General features: G+C 35.1%; 1 protein-coding gene across 2 annotated transcripts in view; it reads left to right on the top strand.

The window, feature by feature from the left end:
• KCND3 (potassium voltage-gated channel subfamily D member 3) overlaps positions 1-18093 on the top strand; it is a 291154-nt gene extending 273061 nt beyond the window's left edge. Inside the window, exons 6-8 of one of the 2 annotated variants that reach the window (XM_014067355.2) lie at positions 4950-5006; positions 10070-10317; positions 15774-18093. In XM_014067355.2, coding sequence (XP_013922830.1) covers positions 4950-5006; positions 10070-10317; positions 15774-15975 — 507 coding nt within the window. In that variant the 3' untranslated portion in view covers positions 15976-18093. The remainder of the gene's footprint in view (positions 1-4949; positions 5007-10069; positions 10318-15773) is intronic. The other variant, XM_014067356.2, reaches the window with a different exon arrangement.
• The last annotated feature ends 9251 nt before the right edge of the window (positions 18094-27344 follow it).

Genomic DNA, 27344 nt, shown 5'->3' with positions numbered 1-27344 from the left:
TGCAATAAATGTTGCAAACATGTCTTGAATATTATCTCCACAATGAGAGATAACAGAAAAATTCAGAAGGCATGTATTCACCTAACTTAAGTGAATATGTACAGGTAGCAAATATAGTTTATTTACTGTATTCTTCTAGGCAATTTGAAAATAACAAAAGATGCATCATGTAATTGTTTTATAATTTAGGAAAGTTACATTAATAGTAACGGAAATATATAAGTCTGTTCTTTAGATTAAATTTATGTTATACACAAAAGTATTTTTGCATTTTCAAACCTACAAATTTGTGTTAAACAGCAGGTAATAAAATCTGCATCCTAATTCTGATTGAACCATAAAAAGGAGTCCACTCTGACAAGGAATGTAATTATTTTCCTTTGAGCATAGAGGTACAGACATGGTTTATCCTGTTCCTAAAATATTCCAAACAAAACCTACAAATTATTTTTCAAGGTTATTAGTATATAGCAATAGCAATAGTAGTTAGACTTATATACCGCTTCATAGGGCTTTCAGCCCTCTCTAAGCGGTTTACAGAGTCAGCATATTGCCCCCAACAACAATCCGTTCCTCTCAATCCATGATGATGATGATGATGATGATGATGATGATGATGATGATGATGATGATATGTTGCCTTGCAGGATTTAGAAAAATATGTGAGAAAATAGATTGTTAATTATATGAATTATAAATTTTTTTCCTTAAAATATTATAGCTTATTAAATTGTGGCTTTCCAAATTATATGAAATGCATATTTATGTTTTAAATTACATTATTAATAATTTAAACAAAGGGTGAACCTTCTTTCTTAGCCATGAATCTGACTAGGTGTTTTTAGATAAATCATACTGCTGTTGTGAACATTAAATGGTATATCTTGATACCTGCTCTGGTTGAAAAATGGAATACACACACATACATATTGTGTGCACACAAACATACACACATAATGTAATCCCATTACACAATTACAGAATAAACAAGGGAAGAGTAAGAACAAGGTACTCACCCCAACTAAACTTTATGAATACTGTGTTTAGATGGATTGGGAGGGGGGCCACAATATCATTCCAGCTCCCTTGAGTATGTATTATATGTTCTTCAGAAACAAACTATATTGTCAGCATAATCTATTTAATGAATAACAATGGATTCAAATAATTAGTTGTTGAATTATTTTCAACATAATTAAATGGGGAACAGGCAAATACATTTCTAAAACTTTGGAGATTGGCTGTTTAAAGAATAATTAATGGCCAAAGTATATACAATCTAAATGAATAAGAATAAAATATTCGCCATTCAGCTGAAATCTCTATCTACCAGAAATAGTAATGAAAATGCATGCAGTGCTACATCCGCATGGAATTGGAATCAGATGAGGCTCACTGCAATCTCAATCAGTAATATATAGCTGTTAAGTTATTGGAAAGGGTGTGTTGCTGTTGACCTAACCATCTATCATTTTGAAGAGAGGTTGTCATTCAAGGACTGACATATAGCATGTTCAGTGTGTTTTCCAGTGCATTCATCAAAAGAGTTCATTCAGCATTTGTGCTGAACATGCATGCCTTTCCATCATACCTAACTGATTAAAAAACATCACAACAACACATTGTCTCATTGTAGACTATGAATTCTAGACCCACCAAAGAGTTCTTTTGTAGTGTCCCACAATTGCTAGTGGAATGAAAAATGACCTATACATAAGCATTGCTAACAGGTTTCAAGGGGCAATTCACCTTTCCTTAAATCAGAAATAATGCTTTTTGTATTGTCTATTGTCGAAGCTTTGTGTTAAAACATCTGAGATGTGGTGAATCATCTTTAAATTCAGCTATTTAAGTAAAACAATGTTGGAAAGTATTTGCTATCAATTTAAAAAATAAGCAAACAAATAATATTGTACTGAAATGTTCAACCTTTTTCTATATGAATATGCAGCTTCTATTTTCTCAGGTGCTTCCAGACAAAGGTCTTTGAAATCACAATTCCAATTGTTTCATTTAGTAATCATACTAGATCTTTTATCTTATAATTGGTCTTTTCCCAGCTTTCCTATCTCTGACTCCCTTTTCCACACACTCTCACTGTTAATCTAGAGTGGTGTTTTCTTAACCTTGGCAATTTTAAAATGTGTGGACTTCAACCACCAGAATTCCCCAGAATATTTGCAGGAAAATTCTGGGAATCGAAGTCCACTCCTATTAAAGATGTTGAAAAACATTGATCTACACTACTCTGTTCCAAATTAATATTTTCCAGAGTTTCTGCTTCCAATCATTGAAAGGAGACCTGGAAAACAAGGTCCATTCCTTCCCAGTTTATAATTTGCAAGCCTTTGGCCATAACTGACAATTCCTCAAAAGTTTAAGTGCTTTTCTCCATTAGTTAATTGTAGCCTCATTAGAATAGCCAGAGAATTCCAATTTTCTCCTTGGCTTCACGATACTAGCTTTGTTTATCCCCAGGCAATATTTAGTCCATCTTATCTCACTTTTTCCAGAACTGCCAAATATATAGAGTGAATAGAATCAGAACAAAGCATCATAATGGCGATTCTCTTATCAAAGCCAGAGTTAGATTTAGCTAAGACACACTGGTGAATAGGACAATGTAAGCTATTGAAAAGGAGCACTTTATAAAACACTCTTTTTTGAAACATGAAAGCAACCTTGTTCTGCAGAAAGTTCAGTGTTGTTGCTTCTAAGACTTGCTCTATTTGCCTCCGTTATATGTACATCAGAGGTGATATTCAGCAGGTTCTGACAATTCTGGAGAACCAATAGCAGAAATTTTGAGTAGTTTGGAGAACTGGTAAATACCACCTCTGACTGGTCCCGCTCCCATCTATTCTCTGCCTCCCAAGTCCCAGCTAATTGGGAGGGAATGGGGATTTTGTAGTAACCTTCGCCCGCCGTGCCCACCAAGTCATGCCCACAGAACTGGTAGTAAAAAAAATTGAATCCGACCACTGATGTACATGCATAGCCAGTTCCCTTTTCAGAAGTGTTTGCTATGTATCTACACTTACACAGTAGCTGAGGGGGGAGAGGGATTTATTGGTCAAGTTATTGCTCGCTATGTACCCCATTCAAAGACTTTGTGCAGTCTTAATTCTTCATTCTGCTCTCCAGAAAGAAGATTGCACACTTACCACATTATTCAGAAAGATTATTTATTTATTTTGGAAGGGTGTGTAACATTGGAGTCACTTTTAAAGGAAAAAGCCTTGCTTTAGGACTGAAAAGCTTTTACAGTAGAACACAAAATAGCTTTGCAGTTGGAAATAGGATATATACTTCACATAATAGAGGAAGAAGCAGAATCCCTAATGTATTATTTATCTTTCCCCAGGATAAATTTTCTCACTTGACCCAATTGCACAGTTTTCTCTTTACAGCTGCTAAGGAATTGTCATAATGTTGTTTTCTTCTCTGTGAGAAGATATCCAACTCTTTAAGAGCAGCTGGGACTCTACCTGCCCCAATATAATTACTGGGAATTACTTAGGAAAAAACCTCATGAAATTACAGGTACCAATAACTTTCAGTTAAATGTCCAATACTACATGTACACCTGAAGATCACAAAGATGCAAGGTTGCAAGACTTGGCATTTTAAGGCCGAATACAGGAGAGTTTAAGGAGCTTTCCTTAATCTTGATTGTTGTTCTGGGTGTTTGAATTGCTATTATTGAGATTTATCACAATCATGGCCGTTTATTACTGCTGCTGATGTTGCTTCTCAAAGAAAATGGCTAAAGACTATTCTGGAACATGTTTAGTTCCTGGAGAAGTTGAGGACTTTTAGAACAACCAAAGAATAGAAGAAATCAGAAAGAGAATGGAGTTGAGGAAAGATCATCCCTGCAGGTGCCCTGGAGAAAAAGCTGAATGCTTTCAGAGCAACTGAGGAGACCCAGGGAACGAATCATGGCAGATGGACAATGATCCTGGTGGTGCTGACCCAGAAATAGAACTGAAACAACAAAGAAAGCTCCAGTTTGTGAAGGAAACAATTAACTGAGCAAGTCAAAGGACAACAATAAAATCCCTAAGTTATCAATTTCCCTCGCCCCTTTGTTTTCTGTATAGCCTGAACCAGCATGCAGGCCAAAGAGGTTGTGAATAGAGGAAAGTAGCTTGTAAAGGAGGTTTGTAAAAAAATTACATTGCAATGTAAAGACTTTCTGCTCCAAGTAAAAATTAAAAAATTGGTAGGAGTAGAAAAGTAACCAAAACTTTTTCTTGTTACAGGAGGGGAGGGAGTTAAAGGAGGAGAAAGCAGTTAATTTGAACCTTTAATCTAACCATCTAAATATTTAGAAATCATATTACACATTTTATATATTCAGCTGCATTTAAAAAAAGCTCTACAGTATGTAATAATTCATAACTAATACTCATATAACAAACAAAGGTTATGCCTTTGTAATAAGTAAATAAAAATAGGTTTTGTCAAAAGTTTAAGTTGTTTGTGCTTATTGCCTGGGAATATAACACCACAGTATCTTGAATAACAATTTCCCAATATCCTCCTTGCTTAATGTTTTGCTATTAAAAAGCCTCTAATTATAAATGGGAAAGCATGGGTTGATTATAATTAAATCATGGCATTACGTGCACTGAAATTTTCCTTGAATAAGGCAGAGCTAGTGCACTGTGCAATCTAGGCCTGGAAGCAACCTCAGTTTTTGTCAATCATTTCCATTTGAGAGAGCCTCCATTAGTGGCTTATAAAGTAATTTACTTTTTTCCTGGCTACTTTGGAGGGTTCTGCTATCAGTGAGATGACAGTTCAATCTAAAATAAGATTGAGGAAAGGCCTCATTGCCCATTCAAACGTGTGAAATGCTAGGCAGAATGTTGGGATTGGATTTTGGAATGCTGGAATGAACAATCAATAGTGTTTTTATCTTTTGTTGACATGTTGTCCTGTAGGGATTGTCCTATCTTGTGGATGATCCCCTGTTATCTGTACGAACTTCCACCTTCAAGGTATTTCTTTCTTAATTCAATCTGTTTACTGCCATCTCTGTGCCATGTCTCAAGTGTTGCTTCCTTCCTTGTGATGATTCTGCTTTTAGCAGATGGTGCATGTTGGAGCTTTTTTATTGTGGTGGCTTTGAGCACTGTTAAGACTATTGAATGAGGGAGAGCAATTGCTTTATCTATTTTTAAAAGCTCAAATATGCTAAATGTGAATGTTTAATTATTTGATGTGGATGTGGTAGCTTTGATATATGCTAAGATGTTTGTTTTTCCTTTTAACTCTTATCAAGAGTAAAGTTCCCATTCATTTCTCACCTATTTGCTGAATACCTATATTATGCATTCCTGATCTGCCTATCATTATTTTTTTAGATTGCAAACTATAACAATTGTAGTCCAAGATTTCTACTTTTATGTTCTGGATTTATATAAAACATAGTTGAGAATTGTTGTGGCCTGTTGAAAAATTTATGGTAAGTCAATAGAGCTCAGTGTATGAAGACATTTCATTTTAGGATGAAGTCACAAACAAGAAACTTACAACGTAATGTAAAAGGCATCTGTACATACAGATCTGGACATGTACATACAGAAATATATTTCTCTATTCTTAGGATAAAAAAAGAGTTTCAAATTTCTCATAGAAATATTTCTAATCCTTTAAGAGGTGAGATCATGTGACATGCTCATGGTGGACAGACTTGGAGAGGAGATCTAGCATGCTACAAATGACAACAGTTATTTTCACTACTTGGAAAATATAGTTGCACTTGCTTATTCCTGAATTTTGTTCTTTCATTGATTTATATCTTCAGGGGAGAGGCTTGAGGTTGAGATATATTTCAAGCTATCTGCCCTACGATGATAGCCATACTTTGAATTGACAGGACACCAGAGAATCAGACCACCCATAAGAAGCTGACAACATTTTAGATAGCCTTCAAAATTGAAGACATCTGAATTATCTTAAATGAAAATTGACATATGGTTTATTACTTTTGGCATTCTTGTAAACAAGTCTCAAAAACAAACAATTATTTATGTGTTCTGCGCTACTAGTAACCATTTGTTAATAAAATTTCATTCCAGAGTTTTATTCAAATATATCCAATGGTCTTTTTCTGAATGTTCAAATAGGCAGCAATTATATATAGCTAAAAGACTACCCCCACTTTAATAGGTCACCCACCAAAGTTGAATTAAATGCTTTTCATTTCAAACCTAGTGAACAAGAATTCCCTTGAAGAATACCTTCTGATGCTAACTCTCAAAACATGAATTTAAATTATTTGCATGAGTATTTATAGGACAACATGTTCTTGGGTATACCCCTATTTATAGACTATTTAGATTTTTCTCAGAGACTTTGGATAATTATGTTCCATTCAAAAGATGGTCAAAAGCATAGATCAGCTGTTTTTATCATAATATACAATTAGTATTTTTAATAACCCCAAACTATCTAGCTATTAAAGGACGGCTTAAATAATGAACTTTATTTTTTGCTTCAAATAATGAACTTTATTTTTTGCTTCAAATAATGACAATCTTTGATTGTGTATCTTACAAATATTCTGGACTGTTTATGTACTATTTTCCAGGGAAAAACAACTTGCTCTAGGCATCAAAAAGATTAGTTTAGGCCTACAGAAAATATATATAAGGGTACAAAATTGAATTGGCCCAATGAAGTTTATGTTCAAATATTCAATAAGATTATTTGATTGCTATCAACAAATCCAAGTTACGTCTCGAGTCAAAATCAAAAACTCAAATCAAACATCACATTGAACTAAACATTTTAATTGATAAAAACTGTCAAACTGAATTAAATCATCTTAGCTTCCTGGACTGATATTGGCATTGAAGCCAGTCATTTCAGTAATCCTAATTGAATAAACTATGTCTATCAAAAAACAACCTATGCCTTAATGTTCTATTACTAAAGTAACAACTCAACCTTCCACAGGTGCAGTTGTGTAAAAGCATTATTCAAATGGATAAAACAGTCCAATCTATCAAAAAGATCATCACAAAAATTAGATTAGGAACACAAATTGAAATAGGGAAGAAAATGGTGAGTACCTGTTTACCCTAGACGAGTTCAAATCACCAGGACCGGACGGATTGCACCCCAGTGTTCTGAAAGAACTAGCAGATGAGATCTCAGAACCACTGAACTATATCTTTCAGAGATCCTGGAGCACCGGGGAACTGCCAGAGGACTGGAAAAGAGCTGAAATGGTTCGCATCTTCAAAAAAGGAAAAAAATAGATCCAGGAAACTATAGACCTATCAGGCTGACATCAATACCAGGGAAGATTCTGGAAAAGATAATCAAGCAACGAAATAGCGAACACTAGAAGTAAACAAAGTAATAGCCAAAAGCCAACATGGGTTTGTCAAAAACAGATCTTGCCAGACTAATCTTATTGCATTCTTTGACAAAGTGACAAAATTAGTGGATCAGAGGAATGCCGTCAATATAGTTTACTTGGACTTCAGTAAGGCATTTGATAAGGTAGACCATAACCTACTACTAGATAAAGTAGAAGAATGTGGGTTAGACAGCATCATCATCAGATGGATTTGTAACTGGCTGACCAACCACACTCAACGTGTAGTCCTCAATGGAACTGCATCTACATGGAGGGAAGTATGCAGTGGAGTACCCCAAGGCTCTGTTTTAGGCCCAGTACTCTTCAACATCTTCATCAATGATTTGGATGAGGGAATAAATGGGGAACTCATCAAATTTGCCAATGACACCAAGCTAGCAGGAATAGCCAACACTCCAGGAGATAGGCTTAAGATACAGAAGGTTTTTGACAAACTTGAACATTGGGTACTATCTAATAAAATGAAATTCAAGGTGAAAAGAGTAAGGTTCTGCATTTAGGCAAGAAAAATGAAATGCACAGGTACAGTATAAGTGGTACCTTGCTCAATAATAGTAACTGTCAGAGGGATCTTGGAGTCCTAGTGGACAATCATTTAAATATGAGCCAGCAGTGTGCAGAAGCTGCCAAAAAAGCCAACACAGTTCTAGGCTACATAAACAGAGGAATAAAATCAAGATCATATGAAGTGTTAATACCACTTTATAATGCCTTGGTTATGCCACACTTAGAATATTGCATTCAGTTTTGGTTGCCACGATGTAGAAAAGATGTGGAGACTCTAGAAAGAGTGCAGAGAAGAGCAACAAAGATGATTAGGGAACTGGAGACTAAAACATATCAAGAACAGTTGCAGGAACTGGGTATATCTAGTTTTATGAAAAGAAGGACTAGGGAGACATGATAGCAGCGTTCCAATATCTCAGGGGTTGCCACAAAGAAGAGGGAGTCAAACTATTCTCCAAGGTACCTGAGGGTAGAACAGGAAGCAATGGGTGAAAACTAATCAAGGAGAGAAGCAACTTAGAACTGAGGAGAAATTTCCTGATAGTTTCCTGCCTAGGCAGAGGGTTGGACTAGAAGACCTCCAAGGTCCCTTCTAACTCTGCTATTGTATTAAACAAGTACAAACACATTGTAGCAACCCAGGATACCAGAAAAATAGAAACCGACTGTTCAGTTTCCCATACAACTTTATCAAAAAGTGCCTGACCATTCAACCTACTGCCACACAACAACTAACATATTATCAAGAGTAACATTGCCATGCATCAAAAACATCTCAGAAACAGCCATCAGACTTACAACCACATGACAGCACCATAGCACACAAAGCAACTAAACCCCTCCAAAACATCTTAAGTCAACCAGTAGCCCAAGAAGAAAAAACAGGGGTCAACACCATGTCAGCCCTGGAAGCCATCTTTTTCATTGGAGCTTCAGGGCTGCCACACTTTGTGCCTGGGAAAATGGGGGATTTCAAGGAGTGGTGGAGGATTAGCCATAACAACATTCCTTTCTCTGGGGGTCAAGGGAACTTGGTCTGCACCTGGATGGGAGTGACTGGGGGTTGTCTCAGTTGGGACAGTAAATTGATTGGACCATGTGATGGATTTGTAGGTGCAGGAGATGGAACTTTGAGGAACATCAAACCTCGGAGTTTTCTTTCATTGGGGGTTACTTGGAATCCTAACATACACACTATACGGACTATTACAAACACTGTGTAAGACAGACAGACAGACAGAAGAGCTATGAACACCAACTAGCACTCAGAAAACATGATAAAAACTCCTCAATATTAGAACACATGGACAGATTCAACATAGTTGAACTAGTAAACTGTGAGCATCCTAGACTAAACTACATGCAAAAACACTATGGTAGCTTGGCATTTAGACAAATCAGTCATTAATAAACACACAGAGGTAAACCAAATTTACACATTATTCAAAAGAGACAATGAAAAGCTTAGAAGGAAACAAAAAGACAAGAACAGGTCCACACCAGCAATTAACACCCAGGTAAAATCAGACAAAAATCAAGCAAAACTAGTACTCTAATCAAGAAACTACCATGGGGGGAAAAAACCACATACTGATCAATAGTGAAAGGGCAAGGTACTGTATATAAGCAGGGAGCAAACCTCATACTCACTAGCATTGGTCAGGTTACCTGGTCTGGTAGTGAAATGTCTGCAAGCAACCGAAGGACTCCACCGTTCAACTATATTTGAGTTAATTTATAACAGTTCAGAAATATGGCATCGGCATATGGCATCCACATATTTAAATGTCAGGTTTTATTTAAAAATACACTAATATCTGGAAACAAAATTAGGATACTTAAATTGATTCCCTAATAAAAATAGGAAATATATTTCTTAATTTAGGAAATGTTTGTTTATTGAATCACACCAATCAATTATGTGAATACTTCCACATTTAGCTGTCAGGATATTTCCTCCTGATATTCAACGGCAAAACAAATGTTCAGACTATGGAATTGGATATAACTGAACTATATTACCCTAAGCAAATTATTTTTCAACATGACAGCCAGATGCATTTTAGAGAAAGGAAATGCTGTCATGATTCCCATGGAGAACACATAAAAGTGTTTGAAAGTCTAACTCTGATTACTGATATTTGTTGATGCTCTCTCTGACAGAACCATGAGTTCATTGATGAGCAGATGTTTGAGCAAAACTGCTTGGAGAGCTCAATGCAGAATTACCCATCAACCCGAAGCCCTTCCCTTTCAAGTCAACAGGGCTTGACTACCTCCTGCTGTTCTCGACGTAGTAAGAAGACAACGCACCTCCCCAATTCCAGTGTGCCAGCAACCCGACTACGGAGCATGCAGGAGCTCAGCACCATACATATTCAATGCAGTGAACAACCATCGCTCACAACAAGGTACATTGGAGAAAAGGGTGGGTTCATTGATGTAAGTGGACTAGCATATAGGCATCCAGCCCAAACATGGAAAAGTGGTTTTAGGTACTATGCTGAGTTTGCGTTCAAGATAATTTTCCAGCTTGGAAAAGACTATGTGAAAGTATTTGGAGAATTCTAAAATTTAAATCTGCATTTTCTAATTCCATATTTAGCTGGATGAGGGAATTCTGCCATATGTTTTGTTATACTGTTGTGGCTATTAATGTTAGGATTAAGAAACCAAAAGTAAGATCTTAAATAACAACCACCTTGAGATATTTTGGAATTGCAACTCATAGTATATCCAGGCCACATCCTATTTTTTTTATATATAGGACTTCTCAAAAATACCAGCCTAATATTACTGGAGTGTATCGAATTGAGGAAAAGCTGCCTTATGTAATGGCAAGCATCATCCAGTAAACATTTAAATAACTAACATATCACACTCAGATGTCAGGACCTAACCTTTTGCAGAATGTATTGATCTATTGTATGGGCTTTTATGTATTAGATGGCAAGCATAGCAAGAACCCAAAATTTGCTATATAACCTGGATATCTGAGAGACCGCCTCCTGCCACCTACCTCCCAATGGGCGATAAGATCTCACAGGTTGGGCCTTCTCCGGGTGCCGTCGACCAGACAATGCCGGTTGGCGGCCCCTCCGGGGAGGGCCTTCTCTGAAGCTGTTCCAGCTCTGTGGAACAATCTACCTGTAGAGATCCGGACCCTTCCCACTCTCCCACTAAAACCTGGCTATTCTGGCAGGCCTGGGGCTGTTGACTTCACGAACAAGGTCCAGCCCCACCTAGACGGAATGTATGGTGTGTTGTTTTTAAATTTGTTTCTCTTTTTTATTTTTAACTTTTAACTTTTATCTTGTTTCTGTAAGCCGCCCGGAGTCCTACGGGATTGGGCGGCATATAAATTTATTAAATTACTAAATTACTAAATTACTAATTAGTACATTAGCCCAAAATGAAGGCAGACAAAAGCACAGCTTTCAAAAACCAAATCTGGAATTTGTCTTTAATATAAAATATATAATATAATATATGTGAGATCTAATACATACTTTATTACATATAGCTGGAAGACAAAATAAAAAATTCCAAGGGGCTATTTCAAGGAATGCAGCAAAGTCTGATTAATTTTGTTTGAAATGGTTCAAGGTTATGGTTCAATTAAAAACAATGTGTTATTGACTTGACAATAGTTTATGTGGTTCTAATTCATTTTTCCTTTCCTAACTTAAAAAGTTTTCAGTAGCAAAAGAAAAATATATCAATGTTTCAAATGAGTTGGGTTTTTCCTCTCTCAGTTGATTTTTTTTAAATCTACTTCAAATTAAAAGCAAATATAACTTCATCCCTTGCATTTTCAGTTAATGGGGCTAAAATGTCAGCTTCTGTTCGCTTTTTAAATGTTATTGAGCTGTCACTTCCTTCTTGGGTAAAGATCCTCGATAGGGCACTAATCTAATTAGTATCAGAAGAAGAAGATAATATGAATTGTTTCACTCATGTACATGGAAGAACCATTTAGAAGCAAGAACAAAGCAGCTACTTTTCTGAAATCAAGTTCATATGAACTTAAGAACGGAGAAATCTGCCTTTTCTTTTCTGTATCAAAACTGATTTTCAAGTTCCTAGATTTCAAGATTTTTTTCCCAGTCCTGACCTGCATTCATATGATCAATGAAGTGGTAACTGATCATCTTCTGCTTCACTGAATGTGTCTGCAAAGTCTCAGTACTTAATGGATGGGGATGGTAATTAACAAATTGAGATCTTAATGAAAATGCTCCTCCATTCATTTATCAAATTAATATGGCTATCTATTTCATAAAAAGATACTTAGGGCAGCTTTCAGAAAAAAATAAAAATAAAACAATAAGCATGTTATATTTTTAAAAAGTTTTAAAAACACACATAATAACACAAAATAACTTCAATCATCTATGTTGATACTTAATAATTAAAATGTAAAAAATAAAAAATGGAAAATGGGACACATAATTTAAAAAGAATACCAATTCGTAGCCTGAATCTGCAAAAATGAAGTCAGGAAACTAAGGTACAGAATGAACTAAGACTAGCAACACATACCAAAAATAATTTTAAAAGTTTTTTTCAACATCTAAAAAATATAAAGGAAATGAGCAGTTCATTAATGGGACAAGCTGGCAACGACACGACATGTAGCAGGGAGAAAACGGAACTGTCATTCCTTGCATCTGTCTTTATACAAAAGGAAAAAATAGTCCAAGAATAGGAATACAAGTCAAAATAGCCCAGAGAATACCTATTTATTCTAGACAACTTCAAATTGCCGGACCAGATGTATTATATCCCTGGGTTCTGAAGGAGCTAGCAGACATGATCTCAGAACCACTGAGCATAATTTTTATTAGGTTCCTGGAGCTCTGGGGAACTACCAGAGAACTGGCATTTTAGCTGCCAAAGGAGACCGAGAAGCACTTCATGGTCTTCTCTTTAAGTACTGAGACTTCACAGACATATTCAGTGAAGCAAAGGATGATCAATACCACTTCAGTGATCATATGAATGCCCTGTTGATCTGGTACCTGGAGCCTGGGGCCAAGATCCCAATCTGGCAACTCAACTCCCTCTTAGGACTTGAATCTTTACTGATATTTGTTTAATTCAATCCTCATCCTCTCCTGCAACAGCTCCTATACTAAATTTATTCATAAAAAAGGAAATTGTGAAACCTTGGGCTCTGAGATGATTGCTGGCAATTGAACCAGATTACCATGCATAATCCTATCCTTTGTCACTCATTTCTGGAATGGTTCTGAAAGGCTTGGGTGTTTATCAAGCTGGACCCTTAGAAAAGCATATAATATAGCATAGATTAATAAAGGAGATGAATGTTTTTCCCATCCAATGTGAGCATTTCAAATATATAGTCATGCTCTTTGGGTTGACTAATGCTTTCACAGTCTTCCAGCATTTCATGAATGATGCATTCTGACATCTCCTGGATCACGTCATTATTTACCTCGTCAGTATTCTGATTTTCTCCTCATCCTGAACAATATATGCAATTACCCACATAAATTCAATGTGAATTACAGTTCTCTACTAGTTGGAATTTATATTATGTTCTGGCTAGTGAGAATCCTGATTAAACTCCTCTTTTTCCATAGAAACTTAAACCTACCCCTTTTAGATAACATACCACTTCCATACAAATTAGATTTGAGCTACATTTATAAACCTTACTTAGGAACATCAAGTCAGGCATAATGCTTTAGGAATTCTTCTATTTCACATATGTATGTACAGATAATAGTATTTATAGACTGCACGGGATAATGTCAAATGTTATCTTTTAAGCAAAGTACAGTAAGCCTTTAGAAATATGACATAGATAACTAATCATAATAGTTGAAGGAGGTTTGGAACTATAATGAGTAGATGTTTTTCTTTGATTGTAGGAAAGCTTGTTTTCTGGGAATATTTTCTAATTAGGAATATGTGAGTCAGCACCAGGTGATGCTTGGATATGAAGGCATACCTGTTATAACAGGAAAGAGGAAAACAAGTTCCAGATAAATGTTTAATGAGCATTATGGCACAGACAAATTAAGGAGAGAGTTCCTACATTGAGACAGGTTTACAAGAGATGGAATAACTGTCTGCCATATTATTAGACATATAGCTTTTGATAGACTGTCTGAGTACAGAACCCTTGCATTTCATTTGCCTTTTGAATCTCCACATTTCAACAAATCACAAGAGAAAGGATCAGGAGGAAAATCCTTCCAGAGAGCTTTTCAGGGTTAGGATAAAGAAGCCTCCAGAGTCATGAGAAGATGGCAAATAATACCACATAGGCGCCTGCCCTTTTCCACTTTACAACAGTAAAATTCAATGCATGACTATGAAGGCATTCTGAACTTGAGAAAGAAAAATAGAAGCCTGCTTCGTAATGGAGGAAGACTCAGGAAAATAAAAGACAAACTTCAACAAAGTATTAGTTTTACTGTCAACTTTTTCCACCAACTTTTTCTCACACACCCCATATTTCAAACATATCCAAAGTTCATAGCAGCTAAAAATCAAATAACTTTATTGTAGTCTTAACCAGCTGAAAGGAGAAAACAGAAAAATAGTTTTCAAATATCATCCCAAAAATTAATAAACAGGAACGACACATAGAAAAATATGCCAAAAATCTTCATTCTTATTAGTTGACTATCCTAAAATATAGAATTATAGAGCCCCTGACAAATCTGAAGAAGATACAGTATAACAGCTGACATAAATAAAAATGACCAGAGGGTAATACTTAGTCAAAGCCATTCTCTACATTAGAGGTGGGAACTACCGTGACCCGTCAAAAGCGCGGACGACAAAAGCGCGATCGACAAAATCGCGCCTTTGACGTCATCACAGCGCGACGAAAATTAAATTAAAGCAAGCCGATTCACATAAAGGTAAGGGTTAGGTTTAGGGTTAGGGTTAGGGTTAGGTTAAGGGTTAGGGTTAGCTTTAGAGCGTTAGCGTTAGCGTTAGGGTTAGGTTAAGGGTTAGCGTTAGGTTTTTCGTTACTTTAACGGTTAGGTTTAGGGTTAGGTTTAGGGTTAGGTTAAGAGTTAGGTTTAGGGTTAGGTTTAGGGTTAGGTTTGGGGGGGTTAGGGGAAGGTTTTAGCTTTATTTTTACATTTTTTCGAACTTTTTCGTCGCGCTGTGATGACGTCACAGCGCGCTTTTGTCGAGCGCGATTTTGTCCTACGCGCTTTTGTGGTGGAACCGGGAACTACATCCCCTTTTATGACTTGTTGAAGTCTACAAGTCATAAAAAGGCCATAGTTCCCCATTTCTGTCCTACATAAACAATTTCAATTGCTCTTAAGTATTCTTCATCTAATTTTCTTCACAGAACCTGGCAATCTTATATGTTATTTTAGGATTAATATCAGAAAATAAGAACTGGTGATCACTGTATCCTGTTTTACTAATCAGAAGAGGGGCAATTAGAGAATTTCAAGGTGCTGCGTAAAACTGGCAGTACAAAAGAACATGTTCAATAGTTTCTACTTGTACTGAATCACAAGGCCATACTTGTAATTGTTATGGTATCTTTTTGTATCTTCCAGCTAGGAGTGCTGAAGGTAGTGCACCACATCAGGCTAAAGTAAAGAGCCTTCTCTGGTTGGGAATATTAAGAATTGTGAGGTGCAAGGATGTGTCTCCGCCTGTCCATCATGGAAAATGGAGTGGTATTACCCACATCTGTTTGTCAGTCTCTGTCATACAGATGTTGTTAGAGTGTGGTTCTTGCCTGCTTACAGCCCAAGGATAAGAGATACGTTCTAAAATTGGGAGTTCAAACATATACAAAGTTTGCAGCAGCTCTGTTCTTACCTTTACAATGAACAAAAAATATCTTTTTATCTTATAGTCGCTCCAGCCTAAATATGAAATCAGATGATGGTCTGAGACCGAACTGCAAAGCTGCTCAAATAACCACAGCAATCATCAGCATCCCAACACCACCGGCCCTGGCACCAGAAGGGGAAAACAGACCTTCCTCCTCCAGCCCCAGCCATTCAAGGAACACAATCATGGCTAGCAGCAACATTGTCAAGGTTTCAGCTTTGTAAGACTGGCTTGGTCAAACATGATGGCAGTAGATTGGAAGGCCAATCTTTCTCCCTTTCTCCCCAACTTTCATGTTCCTTCTTTGCTGCAAATTGTGCCTAGATGAATGGCTGGATGGACAATGGACCAACCTGACCAACATCTAAGAACTGAGGATGAGAGCCGAAGGAGGCAGCTTCCTTCAAACTCACATTCATGCTGCAGAGCGAGCTCAGAGGATTCAGGAAGCTGTGTTTGTATGTATGGGTGTATGCGTGTGTGTGTGCATGTAAGAACAGAGTGGCCAAAGGATCTCTCTTTGACAAGTTGAAGCCTTGTTCTAAGACATGAGGCGTAGAATAGTTTTTGGATAGTGATATATAAGTCCTGTCATAACTACAAGAAGGTCAGTAAAGAAGTAGAATTATAACACTGTGTATCTCAGCACCTTTTTAAAGGTTTTTAATGGATAATATTTATTCATGAGGAAATGACTGAAAAAGGTGACCAAAATGGATTTTGTGATTTTTTTTTCTGTCTTCATGCAGCAGGATCTTTTATTAACCAAAATTACTTCTTTATTTTCTTTTATACCCAAACATTTAAAAAAAAGAATTCATCTTGTCACACAAATTTAATTTTCATTCTTTTGTGCATGTGTACATGCGTGTGTAAGAACGAATAAGAGAACCACAAAACTGGCATTTTCCAACTATGAAAGATCTGAGCACACATTCCTGTTTCTGGGCTCAATCCTGCAAAGACTTACTGTTTGCATGGTCAACAACATGCTTTAAGTAATGCCTGTGGATTCAACGGTTCTACCTACTGTCCATCCCTTTCTGCATGAGTGTGTCTTTGCAGGCTTCAGCCTTTAGTGCGCAGTAGCAAAACAGATGCCTGCATGCAGTCACACACACACACAAGCACTAATGAAATATTCATTTTAGATGGCACTTTTTCTTAACACAATTCTGTAATTGCCTTTAATTCAACAAAAATTGCAGTTGCAAACAGTGTATTTGTCTGCTAATTATTGTCTGTGAAAAAAAATCATATTTGTGGAACAAAAGAACAGGCTTTCATAGTTCACCACAATTCTTTGCTTTTCAAAGTATTACTTTGGTTATCACAGATTGGTGGTAGAGGATGTGATTAGATTAACTAGTTCTGTATTTTTAAAGTCCAGAAAATGGCCTCAAGAAAATTAACTTTTTTAAAAAAAAATATTCAAGCAAGTTTCAGAGTGCAAAATCATTTGAAGCAGCTGCTGCAGATGTTCATAACTGAAATGTATTCTATGCCCATGCTTTCTTTTATGTTTTATATGTATTTCTTTAATAGTAATGGAAGTGTCTCCCATTGTATATAATAGCCAATAGTCAGTGGATGTGTCCTTTTTAGGACTATTTTAAGAGCCAAAACTTTGCATGGACTGAAAGTGAATCTCATTTTGTAATACAGTCCTGTGGCTCTTAGTGAAACTCTCTGGGTTGCATTGGCTTAATGGATACAGCAATATAATATTTTACTTTCCCTAGAGAAAGCATCATTTCTTTTCAACGAGGAGATGTTGCTTTTAGATTTGGGGGCCTACTTTATATTAGAATTTCATTTCTAATCAATTTATAAAATACTGTTAATAGATGGTTTAAAAATAATCTATGTTTCAGAATAGTTCACCAATTGTTAACTGTTGTTACACTGTTTAGAAAGTTTAGGACTGTGTAGTATAACCATCTAAAGCTTTATACCAATATTCCCCTAATGTCTTTCTCTGGAGGCAAATCTGCGTGGCCACATTTATGCCAAGAAGACACACACTGCTGAATAGCATTGTGAACTGTACTCTTCTTTTCTTACTAAAGTGTACAATTTATTAACCATCTTAGATTTGTTTAATCTTTGACATATCTGATGTCTACAACATGCCGTCTTTTGATATCTTGCTTTCATTTTTATATATCTTCACAAAGCATATAGCCCAAGATATTTTGAGTTAGAATTTGTGTTGCAGAAGGAAGACAGACTGCATGTTCAAGTATTGTTCAGAGGAAAAGGAGAAAACTGTGCTGACAAAGTTATCTTCTGTATTTGCTTTTTGTTTCTTTTTTCACATTAAAATTAAAGTTATCAGATGAGCAATTATTGGAAGCCACTAAATGCTAGAATTCATGTTAATACATCTTAAACTGAGTCTGGAATCAAATTTTTGAATAGGATGTGACCAGTTCTTTGAAAACTGAACTTCAAAGAACTTATAAAAAATCCCACCTTTGTAAATGTTTCCATTTTGAGTTGTTAAAATGAGGCATTCCTGCACATTGCACCATAAGAGGTCTTATCAATTGAAGGATTCAACTAAGGCAACTCTAAATTCTATCCATTGGCTTATACAAATAGCTGGAACCATGCATTAGGCTAAACAGGAAATTTTGTTAATCTGTTACTTAACACTGCATGGAAACCACACTGTTAACTGTGCAACTTAAAACCTTTTTTACTATCTTATAATTTTAAAAAAAATGTTGGAGATTCTGTACGTCCCCAATATAATGAAAAACTCATTATTTTAGTAATCTGAAGGAGGCCTTAATTTGCCATCCAAAATGTCAGTGCCTGGGTTAACCCTAGGGCTATCTGCAGGTGATTGAAAGAAGTCAGGATGGCAACTATGACTATACTATCTAAGCTGGGGCCCTTTACATAGTTCTTAGGCAAAAAATAAATAAATAGTGAGATCACAGGATAACATACATTATCTGGACATTTTTGTTTTAACTACTCCTGAAGATATTTCTGTTTTAGCGTGTGAAATTATGAACTGACTTTTTTTTTATTTCAGAGTTGAAATTCATTTCTATATATTGAACTCTTACTTAGTAACTACCACCCATATCATATACTGTGATGGGGAGAAAGGTTACTGGGTATTGCCTTGTTTTCATAATTTCACTGGTGATGTTGATGCTGATTCTATTACTTGCAGATATGCTAAGCTTCTAGTCTTTCTTTTTTGATACTAGTACATAATCTAAAGAAATTGATCATGCAACTTACAGAAATGCCTTATTGAATCTCTCCTTTGCTTCATTTAGCTTCATTATACCTCATTATACCTTAACAATCAGTTCCTACCTAGGCAATCTGAAGTATATTCCTCCATTCTCTTTAACATACTGTGTTGATTTTTATTCCTATGCAAAGGATAGCTACAGAAATATAAGTTTTGCCCTATATCCAATTCATTTTACCCCATTAGCAGAAATCAGATGTATCTGGTTTGAAATAGCAAATTATGTAAAAATTGGGTTTGGCTCTGTTGAGTTTCAATCTACTCACAGTATAATTTATATTTCTATAGGAAATATTTGGCCCTTTAAATCCCTCCCTTCCATTACAACATACCTTACAAATTTCAATTGTCTCCCCAAAAAAGTATAGCAGGAAGCTACACAAAATATAGTAGTAGGCATACATTTGCTGCCTCTGGCCTAGCAATGATATGCAAACCATGGTTTTAAACATAGTTTATGTCATAGTGATGGGTAAACTAAGCTACCATGGCTAGTTTCACAAACCTATTAAAACAAGCCAAAGGATAACTTACATGTTTATCCAACAGAACATTATTATCCAACAATCACTGGTGTTGATATGTATTGTACCATGTATTATACCAGGTGTTGTGGTGGCGCAGTTATTAGAATGCAATATTGAAGCTAACTCTGCCTACTGCCAGGAATTTGATCCTGACCAGCTCAAGGATGATCGAGCTTTCCTTCCTTCCAAGATTGATAAAATGAGGATCCACTTGGGCAAGCTCAAAATCATTTTCAAAATCCTAAAGTTCTAAGTACCAGTATGTGTTCCTGCTATGAAAAATTCAGAATGTTCAGAAAAGTCAGAAATCTGAACCAGATTGGAATCTCATGTACAGTTAATTTGTTGAGACTGACTTCAATAGAAATTTAAATACTATTGCATTCTCATAAATGCCAGTTTCTTTTTGTGAAAAAGAGATTGCCACTATTTAGAAATACCAGGTCTCTTTATCAGACAAGATAACTATTTTTCTAAAACTTGGTGACTAGAGGGCAAACTTTGATTCCCTGATATTTTCATGTGACTGCATCACAATGAGTATGTCATGCTAACTCAAAAGTACCCAGACAATTAAGCCAATGAAGATTTGACCTGGTTCACAGACCTGGTTCGCTAACATCCATGTCATTCATTATACCTACTGAAATTGCCCTTTTTTAAATTCATGATCAAGACTAATTTTTAGAAGAGAGCCCACAAAAACTGGCCCTTGCAGCCACTTCATTTTGGTGTTCATTTTAGTATTCATATGTTCCTTACCTATAACTACATGGACAGAGAAAAAAAATGGAAGGAATATGTTTGGGCATTATCTGAAGTGGTAAACTTCAATCTCCTTTGGAAGTTGAAATGACATAAAACACAGCTGTCAGCCAGCTAGCCCAAAAATCTCAGGTCATATGCTGTCTGCGCATGCAGAAGAATGAATTGCCTGGAATAGATTACTGGATTGAGTGTCTTGCGAACAGGGCCATTATGTAGCCTACATATCTAATTATAGTAAATGTAGTTTCTTATTTTTCTTATTATCCCACCCAACTAGCGTCAATATATATTGCTCATCTCCATGTGGGAATGGAAAACCTTTTTTGTTAATATGTCAAGTGTTTCTAAAACATTCATCTTATTTGACATAATTTATGACTTGTCATGCTCCATCTCCCAAAATCATTGCTTTTGAAACTGATTTTAAAAATACAGAAGTATAACTATATTTAATTTTTGTCTACAAAATTCTAAAGGTAGTGATTTTACATTTCATTACAGTATATATTAGTATCTTGCTCTACTACCATACATCCAAAAAGTATATGCTTCATTTAAAAGTACAGTTGGCACTGGAATTTTGGTCATTAAGCAATGTGGTAGTTAAACAAATTATCATGTGACAGGATCTATTTGTGCAATCTTTTTCCCCACAGTTGTTAAGTGAATAACCTGGTTGTTAAATAAATCCGGCTCCCCCCCCCCAATTGATTTTGCTGGCCAGAAGTTGGTGGGAAGGTCATAAATCACAATCATGTAACTGCAGGATACTGCAACTAGCTATAAATGCAAACCGGTGGCCAAGTGTTCAAATCATGATTGTGGGTGTCATGCAAAAGTTGTAACTCCAAGGATGGGTCATGAGTTGCTTTCTTTCACTACCATCACAACTCCAAACTGTCACTAAATAAATGGTCATAAAAGACTATCTGTAGTTTTCACATACTAACAGGATTTTGTTGGTATCAATGGGCATAATATAAAATTTTCCTTCAGTTGTATTGGGACGAATATACATGGGAATTTCCTTTGGCGTGCTGATAGCATTCCTTTCTTTTTAGAAGAAAAGGAGATGATCTCATTTATATCTATCCTTAAGTACTGATGATGACAAATGAAGGATATACTACATGTATTTGTAAGTGCGACTCTCATATTAAATAATAAGTGCATAACAGTAATTAGATTTTAATGGATCTAAGCTTTTTCCGCCATCAAAATGATTGCCCCACATACTTTACAATTTAGGGAATATCAAATGCATCATGTTTTCAAGAAATAAGATATTATTTTAATTATTTTTGCTGCTATTTTATTATCAATTGAGAAGTAGATACATAGACAAAATGTTAATCTGACCAAAGGCTTTAAGCCTAATTCTTTATTTGACTGTTACTGTCACTGACAATTTTTCCTTCTTGTAACCAATTCAAAGTTGATCTAATATAGTAAAGCAGACTTGGCTTTTTCATTAAAGAATATCATTCTATCTTGTGTTTCAATTTTTCCAACTAAATTCCACTTTTCTCTTCACAATTACAAACTGATTGTGTAAATGCCTGTTTGGAACATAAGAACACTGAATTTAATATAGCCAGTTAATATAATACAGTTAAGGGAAATAACTGTTAGAATTGCATCTCCCATCCAAAAAATAAGGATTGCAAAAAGCAATAAAAGAGAAAAACTTTAACAGTCTGATTAATATTTCTTACATGGCCAGAATTTTTTCTAGAGGAAGGTTTTTTTTATAACTATGTTTTTAAATGTGTTCAACTGGTGATTGGTTTGCTTCTCCTAGGTAGATGCTTTGAATTAGTTCATAATTAAATTACTGTTCATGTCCATCTCACAAATCAAACGGTTACTCTGTAACCAGGTTTTCAATAGCAATAACCATATTTAAATGCCACGTCAAAACTGAGAAACTTCTATACCAGCTAAGACTATAATCCTCTATATGTCCATTTAAGACTCATTGAGCACCATTGAGCTTCTTTTAGATTAAATGTGATTAGGATCATGCTATATGTAATTGTACGGATCAGAAATGTTGAATCCTGCCCATGCAGCCAATTACAAGTTGCGCTACTTCTAGTGTCAATTTTTTTTAAAATATCACTGCTACTCTAGTTCAGCGATCACTTTAAAAATAATAAAAGCATTTACAGTAAAATATGAGATCCCATCATACATACATGATTGGTTGAGGGTTGTTGTTTCTGCCGTGTCCCCCCCTGCCCACCCCCAAAATCAGTTAATGATTGAAGCTAAGATGCTCAGTAACGTTAACCCTTAAATTTGACATTTGTTTAAATAAGTACTAGAGGTCTGTACTTGATCCTCGGGAATATTTGAATGCAGTGCTATGAATGAATACTACCAAGGTGCCAGAGTGTATCAATAAAGCTACATTAAAGTCCATGAGGTGTCAAATTTCAGAAATGAACATTGCTAAATCAAAAAGGGAACAACTTTATCTTCATGTCCAGAGAATTGACAGTGAAATTGAAACATCCATTGTGTTTACATTGTGAAATGTAAAGTTCAAGAAGCAGAGTCAGATTTAACGCTAATTTGGCAAAGAATTCTTTTAATAATTTGTTATGGGGCCAAATGTTCAATACCTTTCAGTGGTCTTGGTTGCAGTCAATAAATTCTTAATTTGATCATATGCATGTATGTGCACATTGCTTTTTCTTTTTTTAAAAGCGCTAATCACATTACATTATATAGAAATGCAGATAAAAGATTATAATCTGTATATCTTTTCCTAAATTACTGTTGCAACCATGGCTGGAGGTCCAGCAGCTCCGTAGTCCAATAAAATACACTACAGAATGTGTGCAATGGTATATTTTTGATAAATCAGTGAGACATTACAATGCAATTATGTGTGCATTAGAGGTTTTACGTTGTTACCAGACTTTTATCTCAATTGTAATATTTCCTATTTTCATACTCTAAAATGGGCTTTGCTTACAACAAAACATCATACCCAAGACAAACGTACTGTACAAAACTGCAGATAGATTCATTTGACAAAACTTTCTAAAGGATTCTTAGTTTCTTGTTGTCTTTTTTTGGAACTGTAGTGCTTATGTTGAAACTTGTATATCATTTACAGTACTGTGTCTTGTGTCACTGCTGTACCTGATGTATCCATTCTGGATTAAATGAATTATGTGCCACAAAATATTCAACTCTTGCGGAACACTTTTTTAACTGATGTCATCTTTTTGATTAAATCATCTACTCTACTCCAAGATAACATACATCACAATCGTAACTTTGCCAGATTTGATCAAAAATCTATCTAGTTTGGTTTCTTACTTCCAATATAGACAATTACATTGTTCCAAGAAATTTGTAGCAGATTTTGTGTGAAAGCAGTAAGCAGTATTCAATAGCATTTTGTAGGTAGATACACTATTTAGTCGTTACAGCTAATAAATTTTGATAAATAAATCTTGTTCAATCCTAAAGCCATCTTCTAGCAATGACTTATATAAAACTCAAAACATTTGATATGAAATATATTTATCAGTAATACATGTCCTCATTTAATGCCATTTAATGTTTTGGGTGATTTAATTCTAGTATTATGAACATTACAGAAAAGCTCTTGATATTTTATCAAGATTATACATTGTACAAACCTGTGCCTGCTTCTTCACAAATTGTATAAACTTTAGTACGGCATACTTCTAAATCAAAATGGCAATATTCTTAATATTCTTATAAGGTGGTATAACAATTCCCGAAGATTGTAAATAGGATTGCAGTTTTGTCTCCTCCTCCCCAAAATTAAATTTAATTAAAGATCGAGAAGAGAGAAGCTGATAAAGAGAAATACAGTATATCATGGTTACAATAGTTGCACAATGAAAATGAAGTCTGCATTTTTAGTAGAAAATGTTCTACTTTAATTGTTTTCTATACTGTGTTGAAACTCCAAATGCTGAAGGAACAGAACAGTACAATTTATTTTTAACTCTTATCCTCCACATAACCTTACATTCATAACTGTAGAACAGAAAAGTTAATCTAGCTGTTTTTAATTCTGAGAACATCTTAAATTCAAAATAATCTTATGGACCCAGCTTTTAATTTTAGATTTAAAACTATAGTGTTGAAAATATTGGAAAGTACATATCTAATAATTAACAATTGTTCAATGTTTGGCTTTACTTTGTACCTTAATTAAAAATTAAAAAATATTCATATGCTAACAGAAGTGTTAAAGACAAACTTCAAAGTTCCAAAGGAAAAAAAAGAAGAGCCTAACACAGGCAAAACTGAAATGTGTCAATTCTCAAACTGCTAATGAATGAGGTATGAATTATTTCTAATTACTAAATAAAGATAAATTACTAAAGATAGGATTGGTATATATTCTTTTTGTACATTATAAGTCATTTTTACAACCAGGCAGCATCATTTTGTAAAAGTAATTATAGGTTAATAGGGTAAAAAGTATGCTTCTAGGTTAAAGATCTGTTGAAATGGCACTCCAGTTGATTATTAGCACAGCAGCCTTTGAAAATACTGTCATGCTAGATGAAACCAAGATATATCTGGTTCCCTATGGCAAAGTCAAGCCTAAAGATAATGGAAATTGAACAGTAGGTCATACTTGTTGCAAGTTTCAGAGATTGCATTGATTTTTAATGAAGCACTTTACCTGTGCTTCATTTTACTCTTTACATTTCAAGAGGATTTTGAACAAAGTTTAGCAGTGGTCAGAATTCTTTTTCTTATTTTCTGGAATTTTGGCAGTCAAATAAAATATAACATCACCTCTTTATGCTTTTTTAAATATCCTGTTACAATCTGGGCACCAATTATTTCTCTTAGCTTGCTTATGTTGCTCATGTACAAAAGCAACTATGTGGAAAATTTATTATTCTGGGCTGTGCCATGTGGTCTAAAGATCAGAGGCATACCAATAGTTAAGCATGTTTAGAATTATCCACTTTAAAAAAAAATAACAGGAAACTCCATATAAAGACTACAGTACTGGGAAAGATGAAAAGGAATTTAAAAATCCCGCATGCAAAACCTTGTCTGATGAGGAATGCAAAAACCTGGAAAAACCTTTGCCCACCATAAATATTACAATGAAATAGCAGCAGGCTTTATTCTTGTGAACACATAATGCTCAGTAAGTATGATACTCCATGCGCATATATAAATCATGATGAAAGTTATTCATTTGAATGACATGATTACTTCTATATATGTAAAACAACACACAGCAGAAAATCAGGTCCTTGTACAAAGGAAAATCATGAGAGTTCTAACATATCAACTAATTGTATTGAGTAAAAGCAAAGGAAGGAGAAGAGTATATGTCTCAAGATTCTACACAGGTTGATAAGCAACAAGGAGACAAGATTCTCTAGGTACTAGAATTTATTTTTTGCACCTTTGAGTCAGCAATCACTCCTGGCAACTTCCTGGACTAGTGCTTGCGATTTTCTTGGAAAGATTTCAGAAATGGTTTGTCATTGTCTGCTTCCTAGGGCTGAAAGAATAATTGGCCCAAGGTCACCCAACTGGCTTTGGGCATAAGGCGGCATTAGAACTCAGACTCCTGGTTTCTAGCCTGTTGCTTTAACTACAGCACCAAACTGGCTCTTATACCAGAACTTAAGGCATCTACCCAACTCAGTTTCAATTATGAGATGCTAGATATAAAACAACTGAAACAAAGTAGGGAAATTAGTTTTGGAGCTAATTTGATAATTTCACTTCTGATTAAAGTTTTTGCTTATTTGTAGGACAACAAACTCTAGAAAACACACTTATGTATAACACACAAGAAAAATGTTGTTCCATCAATAGGATTTTGAAAATTAGGGCCCATGTAGCAGATTGACTAGATCTACTAAAAGTTCACTGAATGAATTTGAATCACACATTATCTCAGGTTCACTCAATGTATGACTTCTTTACAAGTAAAATTGGAGATATCAATACAAGTATTATATTGGCAAAAAAGATAAAATAAATACATTAATGTATGGGTGTTCTTTTTAAATATAGAAATTTATATTTCATGTGGTTTTCAGCAACAAAATGAACAGGACTACATATACTAGCAGTCTCAATAGCACCACCTATTGAACACTGTAATGAGAGGAATCTTAAATGTTTTATCCAAGACTAGATCATGCATAAAAGCTTTTATCTGAAAAGAATGCATTCTAAAATCCTTTAAATGGTTTAAGAACATTATAAAATCTAGACTAAACCTTTATATTTCTCTAGCCAACTAGGCTTTGTTCTGTTGCCCCTACTATTTTCTTATAAACATTTAATAATAGCAAATTGGGGAAACGAAGGGAAAAAAACGGCATTCTGGTCTATGGAACTTTATGACCAATCAAAAAAATTTTCAAATAATGATATATTTTTTTTAGGATAGGAATATGTCTCAAACCCATCTTTCACACTTTTGGAAAAGCACCGTGATTGTATCCAAAAAGTTTGAAGAAAACTACAAAAAATAATGGTCATTTAAGAGGCAAAAGGGTCATCCAAGAATAAACATTTCAAATTTGAACTGTAACTATAAGTACAAAATTAATAAATACATTAAAAAGTAAAGGTGTAAACACCGCCCCTCATTTTATCCCTTTCAAAGTCTTGATATGTCAGGTGCCTACCAGGATGATCCTAACCTGAATTTGAATATTTCTATATAAAAGCATGATTAAAATTAATAACATTTTATCCAAATTCAATTCAATGGTTTGGTTTTATCAATATAATCAAAAAGTTCATGAAAATCCACAAAGGCAGTACATCCTGTGGGCCTATTTATCACTTATTTCATAAGTCAATACAAAACCATGATCAACTGTTGTAATTCCTGTTCCAAGGCCTGCCTGTTCCTCTGCAAGCTATTATTGATGACCCAGTTCTTTAATTTATTAGTCAGGTGTTTTGCATAAATTTTAGCTGTAATGTGAAATCAGACTAATCTATCTATAGTTTGATTGGTGGATACAATCAC

The sequence above is a fragment of the Thamnophis sirtalis genome, unplaced genomic scaffold, assembly GCF_051295495.1.
Source record: "Thamnophis sirtalis isolate CommonGarterSnake01/CBP01778 unplaced genomic scaffold, rThaSir2_p1.2 scaffold_7, whole genome shotgun sequence".
Taxonomy (NCBI): Eukaryota; Metazoa; Chordata; class Lepidosauria; order Squamata; family Natricidae; genus Thamnophis; species Thamnophis sirtalis.
Note: the sequence above shows the minus strand (reverse complement) of the source record. Positions and strands in the feature narration are given on the sequence as shown.